Here is a 15,536-nt window from a genome sequence, read left to right as displayed (position 1 = left end):
GTTTTCGTACCACAATAACTTCTTCATGCTCTTTGTAGTTTTCAAATTTACTTTGCATAAGGGTTTCATCTTTTGAGTTTAGCCTTCGATATAACATCACACTAAATTTAAACATCTAGGTTATTACAAGTCTTATGCTGACGAGTATATATTTATACAATTATACATTGTGAACTTCTAGACACTCTATATTCTATACACTATAGCCTTTTAGGGATTTACCTTCAGTCATTTTTTAGAGACGTGTGGCTCGTTAATGTTCCCGATCAAAAAGAGAGAAAAATGAAACCAATACTCTACAAGTGAAAAAGGAAAGAAAAAGAATGATAATGAATCATGAAATAGACAGAGTCGGATCCGGACCGACCGCATGGGCCCAAGCCATCAGTCACAAGCGTTCAGAAATCACTAAACACACGCTTCAATCGTACACCTTCGACATGGACGAATCACAGCCGCTCTTCCGACAGCACGTGTCGACAGACACTGGCTATTTTCAATTTTCCCACTAAACACTTCAACATAAATAGGCGAAACGCACACGAAGCACATCCGCGGCTATACTAGTTGTTTGGTCGATCACATTCACTTTCCTACCCAAACACATCAAAAAAAAAAATGTCACCGGAAAACGAGCAGCACATGCTGGCCGGATTGAACTACGACGACACGAAGCTGACCCTTGGCTTGCCTGGCTCAGGCTCTAAACGTGTGTTCTCCGAGACCACCAGCGTCGATCTCAACCTTGGGAGCTCATGCTCGTCATCAACAACTGTTGATGATGAGGTTAAAACTCAGAAACCTCCTGCCAAGTAAGACTTTGATCCAACCCAGATGGTTCTTCTAGATTTACGATGTGAAGCTTTGAAATGAGATTAATTTGAGGTTGTGATTACATGATTTTAATTAAGGGAAGTTGTGAATGATATTTCAGGGCACAAGTAGTGGGGTGGCCGCCGGTGAGAGGGTCTAGGAGGAACTTGATGAAGAGCTGCAAGTATGTCAAGGTTGCTGTGGATGGAGCTCCATATTTGCGCAAAATGGATCTTGAGACGTGCAAAAGCTATCACCAGCTTTTGGGTGCTCTTGAGGATTTGTTCTCCTTCTTGACCATCCGTATGTATCTGAATACTATTATCTCTGTGTTCTTGTTAATTTTCACAACCTTTTCAATCTCAGAGGTTCATGATTGTATTTCTCTTTTTTGCAGGTAATGACATGAATGAGAGAAAGCTTATGGACCTGGCTAATGGAGTGGAATATATGCCTACTTATGAGGACAAGGATGGGGATTGGATGCTTGTTGGAGATGTTCCATGGAAGTAAGAATTCGAATATCTAATAACATTATCGTCCGATTTGTATATGTTGTCAGATTGCGAATATAAATTGCGCATTGAAAATATTGCTTCGCCTTAATTAGTGACAATTCTAATTCACATAGATAGGGACAATTCATGTTTTTAGTTTTTACTAGATCGTGCATTTATATGTGCTCAATACGAACCCTTTTTTGGTTTTGAACAGTATGTTTGTGGAATCATGCAAGCGCCTAAGGTTGATGAAAAGCTCAGAGGCGATTGGATTAGCTCCAAGAGCACCTCCAAAATGCACAAGCACCAGCTGAAAGACAATTAAGCCTTCTAGTTATGTGATGATAGAATGATAAATATATGCATGTATAGAGACTTTTCTTCTTAATTGAAGAGTTTTGGTTAGGAAGACTAGTTGAGATGAATAAGAGTTTGGTCTGTAATTATCTTCTAGTTGCTTTTTTATGCACTACTTGATGATGTAGGCTTCTCCTTTTCTTGGTTAATCACAGTTCATGTTTTACTTGGAGACACCATACTGCACTATATATACAAGTCTTCATAATTCTTCTCCATTTCTTGTTGTCTAAGTAATTTCAGATGCCATACTATTCGATCTCAAGTTCCTCTTCCATTTTTCTCTTCAGAGAAAATTAACAATCTAAATGCAATTAAAAAGGGCGATTATACAATGGGGTCAGATGACTTATTCTATATGTTTGACGACTTAAATAATGGAGTTTGTATTTTCAGATATCTTCTAGAAAATGGACAAAAGGTAGGGACTTGACAGCCATAAACCCAAAAGAAAATTAGGGGAATTATTCCCTTCACAATCCTTTCTGTTTCCAACATCTGGCAGACCAAATGATGAATATGAAAATTAGCATTTCGTGGCTAAATTTGAAGTCTTCACGATCAAATCTGTTTCCAATGTCTTGTACACTAATGATGATTTAAAGAATTTCTGGTTTGGGAAGTAGAGATTGAGGGTGATGCCTAGGGAGTTATTCATGCATTGAGTGATGAAGTAGTTGATTTTGGAGCCTTGATGTGCTTAAATGAAATTCATAATTTTGATTTAAAAAAAACATATTTATCAAGTTTTCCTGCTCAAATTGGTTCCACAAAAGCAACAAAATCAAAATGTTTACAAAACTTCATGTTCAAGCTGTTTCTGTAAAGTCAAAAACAGCAAGATGAGTTTTCAGCATATTTTGCTTATTTCGTTACTGGACACTAATGATAAAAAGGGTTTACATTTTCATCTTATCTTGGCTTACAAAGGAAGCAATAAGTTGCTTTGATGAAATTGAATGGCTCATGCATGTCCCATGAGACTCATCACTCATCAGGCTGTGCTCTATCAACTTCTGCTAAACTTACAGATAGCCACATATTTCTGCTAAAATGATACATTTAAAGCTTCCATGTGGCAGTTGTAACAAGATGTTTCCTCATAGCTGGAATAGGGCTCTTTACCATAACACAATGTCATTGGTTATCAATGAGAGCCAAGAAGAAGACCACTGTTTGCCTAACTACCTTCATAAATGGGCAAGTGAGAAACACAGCTAAGCCAAGGATTTGTTTTAGTTCTTCTTTGCTACTCGTTACCTCTATATATACCCGACATTTCTATCATGATGTTCTTTGAGAATTGAGATTGTAGTAGTGATGATCTCATATCAGAAGGAAGCAATGGAAGGTGCAGCATCAAAACGAAAGATGTCATGTTGCGATCATGTTCGAAAACGCAAGGAGGAGAAAGGCTTCTTCTCTGCTTGGTTTGTTGCTTCAATTCTTACTAGTTGAATTTCATATGTTCCCCATTTCTTGATCTTACTATTCTGAGTGTTCTATGCTTAAGGTTGGATTATATTTCTACTGCAGTTTGTTTGCTATGTTCTGCTGCTGTTGTTGCCATGGTGGGTGCTGCTGTGGTCCTTAGATTTCTTGCCATTGAGTGGAATCAATAAATCATAGATGGTTTATGAAGTGGTTGTAAACAAATTCATCAAGTTAATAAAATCATGATTGTTGGTACTTACATTTACCTTTGTACATTTGAAACAGCGCTTATCTAATACTGATCACCCATGCAATTGACATGTCAAGAAATCAAAATTGGGGATCTTAAATCTCAAAATAATGTAACTAGTTACCAAGGATGGGGTTCCTTTCCTCATCAATTTCTACAAAGATGAGGTGCTTTGGATCTGACCCTTTTGGTCCTTCAGAATAAAGGGTAGGTAGGTAAGCATTGTATGCTGGCAAGTAACGTGAAACGAAATCCTTTACCTGAAAAATTAAATCCCCCCAAAAGCATCATCAGTTTTAGGTTCAGTAGACAACTTATAAGACATTGGTATACAGAATACAACCTCATCATCGGACATTCCAGAGTTTCCTGCCTCTCTCATGGCAATCTCTGCCTGCAAGTTTGGAGCACAAGCACTCATTACGCTTTACAACAAATAATACATAAACAATGGAAGACAGTAATTGTTGCAGGAAGGATGTAACACAAAAGCCAACCTGCAGACGCCACTGGTAGACACAGCTGGGATCTTTGATCTTGATTACAATCCATGCTTTAATGAACTTGTCCCATGCATCATAATATGCTTCCAAATTTTTATTTACCATCTCTAGCTGGGAAATGAAGAGGCACACTTGAGCTGTGGTTGTCTTTAGGAGATACTAACAATTTATGGAGTTTGTATAGGCACAACATCAACAAGTCCCCAAAATGAATTTTCTGTTCTCTAACCTGTGGATCAACTGCTTTGACAACTTCCGTAGGAACAGGTTTGAAGCCAAGCATCCAACCTTCAAATAGAACAACCTACATAACCAGCCAAAGGCACATATAGACTGCAAGGTGAAATATGTTTTTGTGATACCAAAAGCACCTAGCTGGTTTACCTTTTGGTTCGGAACAAGAATTTATAACCCAAAAACTACTCGAACAAAGTATACAAATAATCTCCAGATATAACTGAAAGTCCTATTACAGACTTACAGTAAGTGGCCCTTCCACCTCAGGCCATGTCGAAGGATCAGCTCTGTCCCCCTTTCCACTGTAAGCAGACTGCAACAGGAATGAAGTTCAAAGGAGCCATTGATCTAATGAAGCTAGTGTTTAAATGAAAAAAAATATAATAAAAATAAATAAAAAAGAGAAGAAGAAGAAGAATAAGCAGATATACCGCTTAATTGGAACAGTTACCTTGTCATATCGAGGAAGCTTCATCTTCATACCTGAACATTTTAGGGTGTGAATTAACTATGAAACAGACATCACTTCTTGCAGTGAAAAATTTTAAGTGAGAATCACCTTCTTTGCTCAAATTGCTTAGAGCAGTCATTGTCTCGACAGAAAATGAAAGATCATGGCTGCCAGCATTTCCACGTAACTAGAAGTGACATGGAATACAAGAGCAGGCAATGTTATTCAACTTGTCAACTCTTTTTTTTTTTTTTTGAGTCGACAATCACTTAAATAAAGGTAAACTGATTACTACCTCTAGAAGTGCATTTCCCGGATGCGCTTCTCTTAGTTTAGCCTACCATTTGAACATCCCCATTTCAGAAGTTAATTAAAAAATAATGTACCACAAAAATCACTATAACTTCTGTAAAACAATACCTGATTCTCTGCTGTCAAATAAAAGTCATCAATGGATATTGTGGCAGACTTCCTGGGATTTGAAAAGACATAATTAACATTGATTTTTAAAAAAAAAATTTAATCATCTAGATTCTAGAATATCTATTGATCTTAGCTTACCTGCCACCAATTTTGAAAAGATAATCGAGAGCAAAAACAAGTGTAGTTTTCCCACAACCTTGTGGTGCACTAAACCCAATCTGCATCAGACCAAATATCAGCACCAGAACTAGATTCTAAAACATGTCAGCAATGGCTCTTCGCAAATGCCATCACTGATTTGAAAACTGTGTACGTTAACGCTATAATATAGCATGTATTATGATATACCACTAGAGGAGGTATATCTTCTCCATCTTTGTACAAGGATCTGTGCTGAGATATCTGATCTTCACACCAAAAAAAGACCGGCAGATAGTAGTGATATATCCTAACTTTCTGAGGAACTGAGAGGTCCAACTCATTGAGCTGAAACAGCCGACACAGGTATGACCCATATGCTAACCACTTGTCAATTGACTCAGCCACACCTTCTGGGGCTAGACCCAGTTTGCTCATCAATGGACCTGAGCTTATAAACTCATAAAGGTCCTTCACGGAAGAAACCTCAGCAGCCTTTGTTGGAAACACAGAATGCAATGGGCCCTCGCCACATTCAGCGTCAGTAGAATCATTGTGACGCATAAAATTATCTTTCATCCAGGAACATCCACTGCCTGCAGTAAGAGTCCCTGAGAAACAAAGGGAGGAAAATATATACCACGAATCTGTCCACATCATTAGGTTATACTATGGAAGAGATGGGGTTGTGAGCAAGAGGGCTAACTTTCAATCATGAAACATATAAATTTGTTAAAAATAAGAGCTTGTCTTTAGAAAATAAAGAGGAGTAAGAACAGTGACAAGATAGAGAAGCTCGCCAATGCTTAGGATTCACAAAGCGAAAGCAAGGATATAAGCTCACTATTTTTGAAGAATCCATACAACACATACAAAGCAAGAGCACCTGAGAAACTGTCTTAAGCAGTTAAGGGTGAAAGTTCAAGGAATCTATTCCATAAGGTTCAGGCTTCCACATATCTCGTACTATGGCTGAAACCTCTAATTGTAACTGTTCACTTTACTGTGTTGAGAACTAGACAATGAGCTTCGTGTTAATAGTTTTCATTCCAATAGCACCATAAATAAGTGGATGTTAACATTACAAGAGTTCATTCATTTGCACCCAGAATGTTGCTTCCTTATCATATATGTAGAATGCTCTTAGTTGCTTCCCTGTCAACTCTGTTGAGTAACCTATCTCTCATATAGCAGGAAACATCCAATATTGAATTGAAACAGCAATATGCATGCCAAAAGAATGATGAACAAACTCCCATCAGAGATGTTCTATATCACTCCTATGTATTCACATGATATTGAACAACCTCTAAAACTTGCAAAAATTACAAGGCAGAACATACATAGAAGTGTTTTCAGGATGAATCTGAGGGTATCCTATATTGAGATCTTAATTTCAGAAATGCCAGCAAAGGAACATCCACTATTCAACTTCAAATCTCACAATTACTGTCCTTCAATGACTAAGCAACCAAGAGGGGTCACCCCATTATCTTTTCTTTGGGCAAGTGAAGGACAAGACCCCATTATGTTTTTAGAAAGTAGAAGTGCAACAAGGACATAAAAATGTTGAATCTTTTTACTTTTCAGTACAACCATATTTCCTAATTTAGGATCATGATATCTTTTTCTGTTTTCCATTACCAGTTTCTTCAGGCACCCACAAAAAGCATAACAAATTATCATTCTCTGTTTACCTGTGAAACCTCCTAGCACAACCATCTACTCTAGCCAGACAAACCCAGTGGGACAAACCAATGATAATTCAAGACAGGAACTTTTTCAATTACGTTTCCCATATCTTTTATTATTATTATTATTTTTTTTTTTTTATGATAGAATTCTCAATCTTCCCAAAAGTGGAATGATTCTGATATATAACAAGAATCAAATTCACAGTGAGCAATTACAGACAGTAAAATCATCAAGTAAAAGGAAACAAACCCAAGAAACAGAAAAATTACCAGACTTGGAGGGGTGGGAGGGCATTGAAGAGAGCTTGGATGATGAGTTTGGTCTGTTTGTTCCATAGAGTGAAGAAAACACAGAGAAGTGATAAGAATGAGACAAAGAAAGTAATTTAGTATTGCGAATACATTTGTTTACATAAAAAATATTATTATTACTAATATTATTGGAAAAAGAGAGAGGTGGCCATGGCTGAGATAGGATATTCAAGGCCGCCATTGTCATCTCTCTTGTGAGGAAGCAGCAGCTGGAGATTTTAGATTATAAACAAATGGCAATGGTGGTGTGCAAGGACAACCGAGACCAAGGAAAACCAGGAAATCTTCTTTGTGAAACGAAAGTACTAAAATACCCCACAGTTATCAACTGTCTTTGTCTCTTTCTTAATGTGGCTGTGGTGGCCGGTAGACAGCCGTCGTATTCTGATTAACGTACGGTGATGCTAGCACCAACGTCCAACGGAGTCTGAAGTCAACATGTCACAACTATTTCTTTTTCTCGTTCAAAAGTAAACGTCGGATTTGAAGCTTTTTAGCCAGAAAAAAAGGCTGTTGATAAGTACCATCGTGGTTATCCTACCCAATGAAGAGGTACGTTGTAACTAGACGATTAAAGGATGATGCTAACTTGCTGACCTAGCAATTTTCATCTAGGCAAACTCTGATCGTCATTTGGTTTATGTCACTCATGGATAAAGTTTTATAGGAAGAAAGAGATAGAAGAACCGTAAAACTATGGTAGACCATATTTTTGTAAAGGTCTCTCCTAGCTCTAAGAGGAATCATCAGCTACAGGGGAAATGCAATGTTTCATTTAATTGTGCACATGTCTGGCACGTGTTAATTATTTATGTTAATCAGTTAGTTATTTCAGTTAAGCTTAATTATCTATGTATTAGGTTGTGTGGCACGTGTTGTGTCCTCATCGGTCCAATCGGACTATAAATATCTATGAAATCAAGTTTGTCTTTTCAATTTTTTTCTATTCTTAGCTTTAGATCTACGTCCCATCACATCTGGTACCAGAGCCTTGGTCTCTGCGGCCATGGCACGCAACAAGCCACCAACAGTGAGTGGCTCTCAATCCCAGACTACTTATATATCACATCTTGAGGGCGAGTTTTTGGCTCACAAGGTTGAAACCTCTGCATGTATCGACGCGCTGCAGCAAACTCTCAACGTTTGCCAGGATACTCTGTCCATTTCTCGTCGAGAATTCATGGAGGAACTTCGATCTACTCGCCGTCCACCGGATCCACCAGTTTTCGGCGACAATACTCTATTGTTTGGATCGTTTACACCTACTCATCCGCCCAGATCTGGTCCTCTTCCTGCTTCTCCGAGTGGTCATCCACCCTCCTCCAGTCACGAGCAAGGTCTCATATAGAGATCTAGCTCACAATGAAGTCATCCTCGGTCTGCAAAACACTCAGACCACTGAGGCACCACTGAGCGCTACTACTATGCTGGAAGTGACCACTGCCTTGGTTCCACATGGGGCGGGGACCTCTTCTCTGTTTAGCTCGGCCCCAAGCGTGCAAATCGAGGGTTCCAGTGGCTCTAAACCGGTGATAGAGAACTGTGGCACGCAACCGCAATACTATCAGTATACCAATCTCGGTCCTAACCCTATCAATCACATGTTTGGCCCTTATCACCCTTCTTCCTCCACACATCCCACTGTTCCTTTCACCTTACCTCCCCAGCCTTATCTCTACCCTCCCTATGGCCCTGCACACTCCACTTATGCTACCACTGTTACCCCCACACCCCAATACATACCACCGACACATCAAACTTTACAGCCTGGCCCTCCTCAGCCTCAATATATTCCCCTGCCTCAACACCATTTTCAGGCCACCCCCGTCGATCCAAATTTACCAACTATACATCAAATGAAGTTGGAACTACCCACTTTTGGCAGTGGAGATCATGTTGAATGGCTCAACAAGGTAGAACAATACTTTGCTTTCTTTCAAATTCCTGAGGATAGAAAACTCGTCATTGCAAGCATGCACCTGACAGACAAAGCGGCAGATCGATGGTTTATCTTCCAGCATGAGTTTCCTCCCTTATGGTATGGTCTCGCTGGCCTGCTTATGCGTGAGTTCGGCGGTCGTAATGTGCTTGAACAGCAGGCTGCACTTGCTCGCATGTCCCAGACTGGCTCAGTTGAGAGCTATATGGATCAGTTCACGAAGCTTTCACGCCGTGCTTACGGCGTCTCACATCAGTTGTTGTTGCACTATTTTTTTAGTAGGTTGCGGGAAAGCCTTCGTGCGGATGTGAAGGCCTTGAAGCCTGCAACACTCTATGATGCATGCGAACTAGCCAAACTCTTTGAGGCATGGGGACACAATCTCCGAACTGCAGTGCGTTTTCAAAATGTTGCTCTGCGTCCTCAACACCAACAAGCTCCTCGCGTGGTGGCACCACCAAATCCCCAACCAATTGTACCTCAGGCACCTGCAGCTGCAGGTAATGGTGGCCAAGACAATGAGATTCGCCGGCTCACTCATGCGGAGTACTTGGACCGCCGAGCAAGAAACCAATGTTTGTTTTGTGATGCGGAATTCAGGCCATGACATAATTGCCGGCGCCATAGGAGGCAAGATAATCGGCCTCAGTTGAGAATGATGTTGGAAATTGTCCAAGAGGAGCAAGACTTGAGAGGCCCGGAGCCACATGAAGAAGGTGAAGAAGGTTTGGTTATTGGTGACGATGGTGAGGCAGAACTACATCTGCATGTCATGGGAGAAGGCAAAAGCTCAAACACTATGTAATTGAAGGGTTCATACAATACCAAATCAGTCCATGTTTTAATTGATTCTGGAGCTAGCCACAATTTTATCTACTCCTCAGTTTTGAAGAATAGCAAGGGTGTGGTGACTGCCATCGAGCCATTACGAGTTCGACTTGCTAGTGGAGATATTATGCATACTCATAGCAAGATTGAGGTACCAATTACTTTGCAACAATATTCCTTTGTGGTCAATTATTACATTCTACCTGTTTCAGGATGTGAGTTAGTTTTGGGCACTTCTTGGTTGAAAACTCTTGGTGATATCATTTGAAATTTTGAGTCTATGGTTATGAAATTCAAAATCAATGGTGTATGGTATAGCTTGCAGGGTGAGAAGAACCCACATTCCCCAGTCATTAGTTGTAAATCTATGACTCGTTTGTTGAGAAGGGAAATAGAAGCAGTCGTGGTTCAACTTAATTTGTTACCCACCACCAACAATTCCACCATTTCACATCCAGATATTAATGAGTTGTTACACAAATATGCCATTGTCTTTGAGGAACCTACTCAACTACCTCCTGCACGAGGTCAAGACCACAAGATTGTTCTTGCTCCACACACTTCCCCTGTTAGTGTAAGGCCATATCGCTACCTTCACTACCAAAAGAATGAAATAGAGAAGATAATTCAAGAGTTGCTTGCAAACGGAGTCATCCGGCCTAGTCCCAGTCCCTTCTCTTCTCCAGTCTTTTTGGTCAAGAAGAAGGATGGAACTTGGCGTTTATGCATTGACTATAGGGCTCTCAATGCAGTGACCATAAAGGATAAATATCCAATTCATGTCGTAGATGAACTACTGGATGAAGTCAAGGGCGCAGTGGTCTTCACAAAACTAGATCTTCGTTCTGGCTATCATCAGATTCGGATGGCTGAGAGTGACATCGAGAAGACAGCGTTTCAAACTCATTCTGGACATTACGAATTTCTTGTACTTCCATTTGGCCTCACAAATGCTCCCTCTACTTTTCAGGCAGTAATGAATGATGCTCTACGTGATATGTTGCGCAAATGTGTCTTAGTATTCTTTGATGACATATTGATCTATAGCATGTCCTTGGAACAACATTTCTATCATTTGGAATTGGTTCTTCAACGTTTATGTGACCAGAAGCTCAAGGTAAAGAGGAGTAAATGTACCTTTGCAGCTCCGCAAGTGGAATACCTAGGCCACATCATTTCAGCTGAAGGAGTGGCTGTTCATCCAACTAAAATTGCTAGCATCAAAGCATGGCCTCACCCTAAAACCATTAAGCAGCTTAGGAGATTTTTGGGATTGTCTGGTTATTATAGGAAGTTTGTGCGTGGCTTTGGAATCATTGCCAAACCCCTAACTGACTTACTCAAAAAGGATGCGTTTCAGTGGAATGAGGCAGCTCAAAAGGCATTTGAGGAGTTAAAACTTGCTTTAGTCACAGCTCCAGTGCTAGCAGCTCCAGATTTTACAAAAGAATTCATGGTTAAGTGTGACGCTTCTGATCATGGACTTGGTGCCATCCTGTCACAAACTGGACATCCCATTGCCTTTATGAGCAAGGCACTTGCCCCACACTTAGCGCTCTCAGTTTACGATAAAGAGATTATGGCAATTGTGGCAGCAGTTCAACTATGACGCCCATACTATTGTGTACAAGACATGCAAAACGAATTCAGCTCTGGACGCGTTATCTCGCAGTCCAACTCTTGCGGCCATGATGGGAACTTCTAAACCGGTTTATGATTACGTGATAGAACTACAAGAGGCTTGCTTCTTGATGCAGAAGCTACTACAATTTTGAAGTTGTTACAATCAGGAGGTGCCAAAAAGAACTTTAGCATGGTGAATGGCAAGCTGTACCACAAAGATAGACTATTTGTGCCTCAAAGTGGGAATTGACGGGCTCTCATACTTGAGGAACTTCATGGGGGTTTAACAGGGGGGCATGCTGGTAGAACTCGCATGTATCAACGTGTGAAAAGAAATTTCAGTTGGCATGGATTACATAAGGCTGTGAAATTGTTTGTTGCAAGTTGTGCCATTTGCCAGCAAAATCACCATGAAACTCTCAAACCGCCTGGCCTCATTCAACCAATTGCAATACCAGAGAGAGCTTGGAGTGTCATTTCCATGGACTTCATCGAAGCCCTGCCTCGGTCTGAAGGTAAGACTGTCATTTGGGTTATTATTGACAAGCTTACAAAGTACACTCACTTCATTCCCTTATCTCATCTCTTTTTTGCGGCATCCTTGGCTAAGATCTTCGTTCACGAAGTTTATATGCTACATGGGGCTCCTGATGACATTATCTCAGACCGTGACCCTATTTTTATGAGTTTCTTTTGGGAGGAGTTCTTCAAGATGCAAGGTACTAAGTTTAGCAAGTCCTTGGCCTACCATCCTCAGTCGGACGGCCAAACTGAGAATCTAAACAAGACATTGGAGCACTATTTGCATTGTGCAGCATGTCATAGGCCACATACTTGGGTTGAAGCTCTCCCATGGGTTGAGTGGTGGTATAATACCTCCCATAACACTGCCATTGATATGTCTCCCTTCCAAGCATTGTATGGTTATCAACCATATGAGGTTAAAGCTTATCTTCTGGGATCTACTTCAGTGGTTGAGGTTGATAAAGACTTGCAATCAAGAGATGACATCTTGGCTTTGCTTAAGAAGAACTTGGAACGAGCTCAATCGAGAATGAAACGATACTATGACATGGGACACACTGAACAAACTTTTCAAGTGGGAGATTGGTGTACCTTAAACTGCAGCCATACCGGCAGAGCACTGCAAGAAATCAAAAAGCTTTCCACAAGCTAGCTGCCAAGTACTATGGTCCTTTTGTAGTATTGGAGAGAATTGGGGAAGTAGCCTATCGTTTGCAACTACCACCAACTGCTCGCATACACAATGTTTTCCATGTGTCTTTGCTCAAGAAGTGTGTTGGTGATTCAATTCCTGTGGAGACTTAGTTACCACGGATTCAAGACACTGAGGAGAAGCAGTGGGTACCTGCAGCACTATTGGATGTGAGATTGATTAAGCAGAAGGGAGAAGCTACAGCTGAGTGGTTAATTCAATGGAAGGGGACTGGCAAGTCTGAAGCTACTTGGGAATTGGGTGCCAACATTTCTCAACTCTACCCTGAGTTCTATCAGAATGCAGTGCTGCAGCGTGACAGTGATGCCACTTGAGGTCAAGTTTGTTCTGCAGCAGACTGGGATGTAAAGGTCTCTCCTAGCTCTAAGAGGAATCATCAGCTACAGGGGAAATGCAGTGTTTCATTTGATCGTGCACATATCTAGTACGTGTTAATTATTTCTGTTAATCAGTTAGTTATTTCAGTTAATTATCTATGTATTAGGTTGTGTGGCACGTGTTGTGTCCTCATCGGTCCAATCGGACTATAAATATCTAAGGTTGTAACCCTAGCTGTTATCTATGAAATCAAGCTTCTCTTTTCAATTTCTTTCTATTCTTAGCTTTAGATCTACGTCCCATCACAATTTTCAATAGACCATTCTATCTTCTATCCCTACAGTTACACAAATCAATAGATAGTTCGTTATATGTATGGCTGCCATCACATCTCTTCCTTGTTTGCTAATTGGAATGACAAATTACCCAAACAGTTTCGCAAAAAAGTGATATAAGACTCAAAGCTTCCATGAACGGTTCAGATTTTTACTGTCATAATCTCGAAATTTCGAATGATAAAAACTTGAATTCGAAGCCATGAAAACTCTAAAACAATCTCAAATATATTGAAATCATCTTATAATAACAGTGTATCGAAACTGAGTCTACAGTACGACTCAGTCGACTTGAATAATACATAACCAGTTTATATCTCAGTATTATAAACAATAGAAATGTAGAATTCACTCAATCCTCACCACAAACAGAAGAAAAAAATCTTCATAAATCTTCAGAGTAAGCCCTCTGAATCTGTTAATCCCCACTTGCAGAACTATCTCATACACCATTGAATTGGTGTACCGGGATTGTAAAGACAAACCCGATAAGCTTTTTAGTCTGTATGAGTAAACTAACAGTATAACATACATCACATAAAAAAGAAATATGGCAGATAACATTTAAAGACAAGCGTACTCATGAGACACTGGACGGCCTATCTGGTTGTCAAATATTATTTAAAATATGTGTTCTCATGAGACATTGAGCAACCCATCTCTTACCCAATATCATTTAAAAACATGGGTACTCATGAGACCTAGGTACTCATCTGTTTCCCCTCATGGAATACACCGACAGACACTGGGCAACCCATATGTTACCCAATATCACTCAAAACATGGGTACTCATGAGACTGAGGTACCCATATGTTACCCTTCATGCAGTACACCGATAGATACTGAGCAACCCATATGTTACCCAATATCATTCAAAACATGGGTACTGATGAGACCCAGGCAACTCATTTGTTACCCCTCATGCAGTACACCGGCAAACAGACTAGAGCTCTAACTGATCGTAACCGACACACGGCCAAGGCTTGGTTCCGATTACTGCCAACAACGTTCGAAGACCAGAAAATGTTTTAACAAGACTCAATGTTAAAACCACGTATAATATAACAATCCACACATGTTATTGTACTACAACCAAGCGACTCTTGCACAACAATATATATATATATATAATCACTCCAATAATCCATTAGACCAGAAGGTACGTTATCTCCCTTTCGGTCTCATCTGCCACAATTAATCGAACACAATACAACCTCATAATTTAAATAAACACTGTAACATTATATAATATAGCAACTCATATGTATGTATCGTATTTACCATTTTCGTACACATACAAAACCCACTATATTATATAGATTTCACAGTTCAGTCTTTTTAAGAAATCATAAATATGAGTCACCGCCAAGGTTACACTCGTCATAGTGAGATTTACTCACATTCACCATAGTCCATAATCACTAAAACCTTTTAAAATCATTTATTAAAATAGCGTTTCACTTACTCATGAACCGTAGATGTCCAAAACAAATTTTTAGAACAATTTTTATAAGCTAGTGATGCAATGACTATGTTAACAACTCAAACTAAATTCAATAATTATAACACTACTTCGATCATGATGATCATTGTGAGGTTTACTCACCTTAGCTCCTGCTGCGTCTTCTACTCAAAATAAGGAAGGTACTAGCTACCACAATCACTCCATAACCAAGCAACAAGTACCTAATTCATATCAAGGTTGCAAGTTATTAACACTTGAGACACGACAACAACAATTCAACCTAGAATCGCCAAACCTTTAACAACAACTAACTTACTCAAGAATTAACCTAACACATGCAAATGACCTATGTAAATGTTCGTATCGACGAGCACATCACAATGGAGTAAACCATTACTCCGACACATGAACCAACACACCGCCACCCGCCACCAATAGTGGCGGCACTACCACTGTTCCGGTGACCACCAATGATCACCAAAATTTACCACCACAATCTAAACAACATTTCCAACAACTTTATAGTTGACAACAAAGTCTAAATCCAAGCCTAAACGGTCCAATCGACGAAGAACATAAAATCGGCACTATTCACAGACCCTAGAAAAAGAAATCGTCGATTCTCCTTGTGTGTTTCAAAATAGATAAAACTGTTTTAGAGGGTTGATATACATCCTA

The 15,536-nt window shown here is 39.8% G+C and overlaps 2 protein-coding genes across 4 annotated transcripts; one reads left to right on the top strand and one right to left on the bottom strand.

Annotated features, from left to right (window-relative positions):
• Window positions 1-560: 560 nt before the first annotated feature.
• On the top strand, window positions 561-1,844 carry LOC126801274 (auxin-responsive protein IAA17-like). The gene is made up of 4 exons (XM_050528783.1): window positions 561-812; window positions 935-1,116; window positions 1,211-1,322; window positions 1,528-1,844. The coding sequence occupies exons 1-4, from the start codon at window positions 619-621 to the stop codon at window positions 1,625-1,627; spliced, it is 588 nt and encodes a 195-aa protein (XP_050384740.1). The 5' UTR covers window positions 561-618; the 3' UTR covers window positions 1,628-1,844.
• A 1,471-nt stretch (window positions 1,845-3,315) lies between these two features.
• On the bottom strand, window positions 3,316-7,368 carry LOC126801263 (D-glycerate 3-kinase, chloroplastic). Of its 3 annotated transcripts, none has more exons than XM_050528768.1 (12): window positions 7,071-7,368; window positions 5,317-5,702; window positions 5,107-5,186; window positions 4,966-5,017; window positions 4,841-4,882; window positions 4,654-4,732; window positions 4,546-4,577; window positions 4,339-4,407; window positions 4,087-4,161; window positions 3,852-3,968; window positions 3,698-3,748; window positions 3,316-3,614 (listed from the first exon to the last, which is right to left on the bottom strand). In XM_050528768.1, exons 1-12 carry the CDS (start codon window positions 7,297-7,299, stop codon window positions 3,471-3,473), a joined length of 1,356 nt encoding a protein of 451 aa, XP_050384725.1. In that variant the 5' UTR covers window positions 7,300-7,368; the 3' UTR covers window positions 3,316-3,470. The 3 variants fall into 3 exon arrangements, with proteins under 3 accessions (XP_050384725.1, XP_050384723.1, XP_050384724.1); XM_050528766.1 differs by having other exon boundaries at window positions 5,317-5,753; window positions 7,071-7,367; XM_050528767.1 differs by having other exon boundaries at window positions 5,317-5,717; window positions 7,071-7,367.
• Window positions 7,369-15,536: the final 8,168 nt, after the last annotated feature.

The sequence above is a fragment of the Argentina anserina genome, chromosome 6 (genome assembly GCF_933775445.1).
Source record: "Argentina anserina chromosome 6, drPotAnse1.1, whole genome shotgun sequence".
Taxonomy (NCBI): Eukaryota; Viridiplantae; Streptophyta; class Magnoliopsida; order Rosales; family Rosaceae; genus Argentina; species Argentina anserina.
The sequence above is the reverse complement of the archived record's forward strand: the minus strand, read 5'-3'. Positions and strand labels throughout refer to the sequence as shown.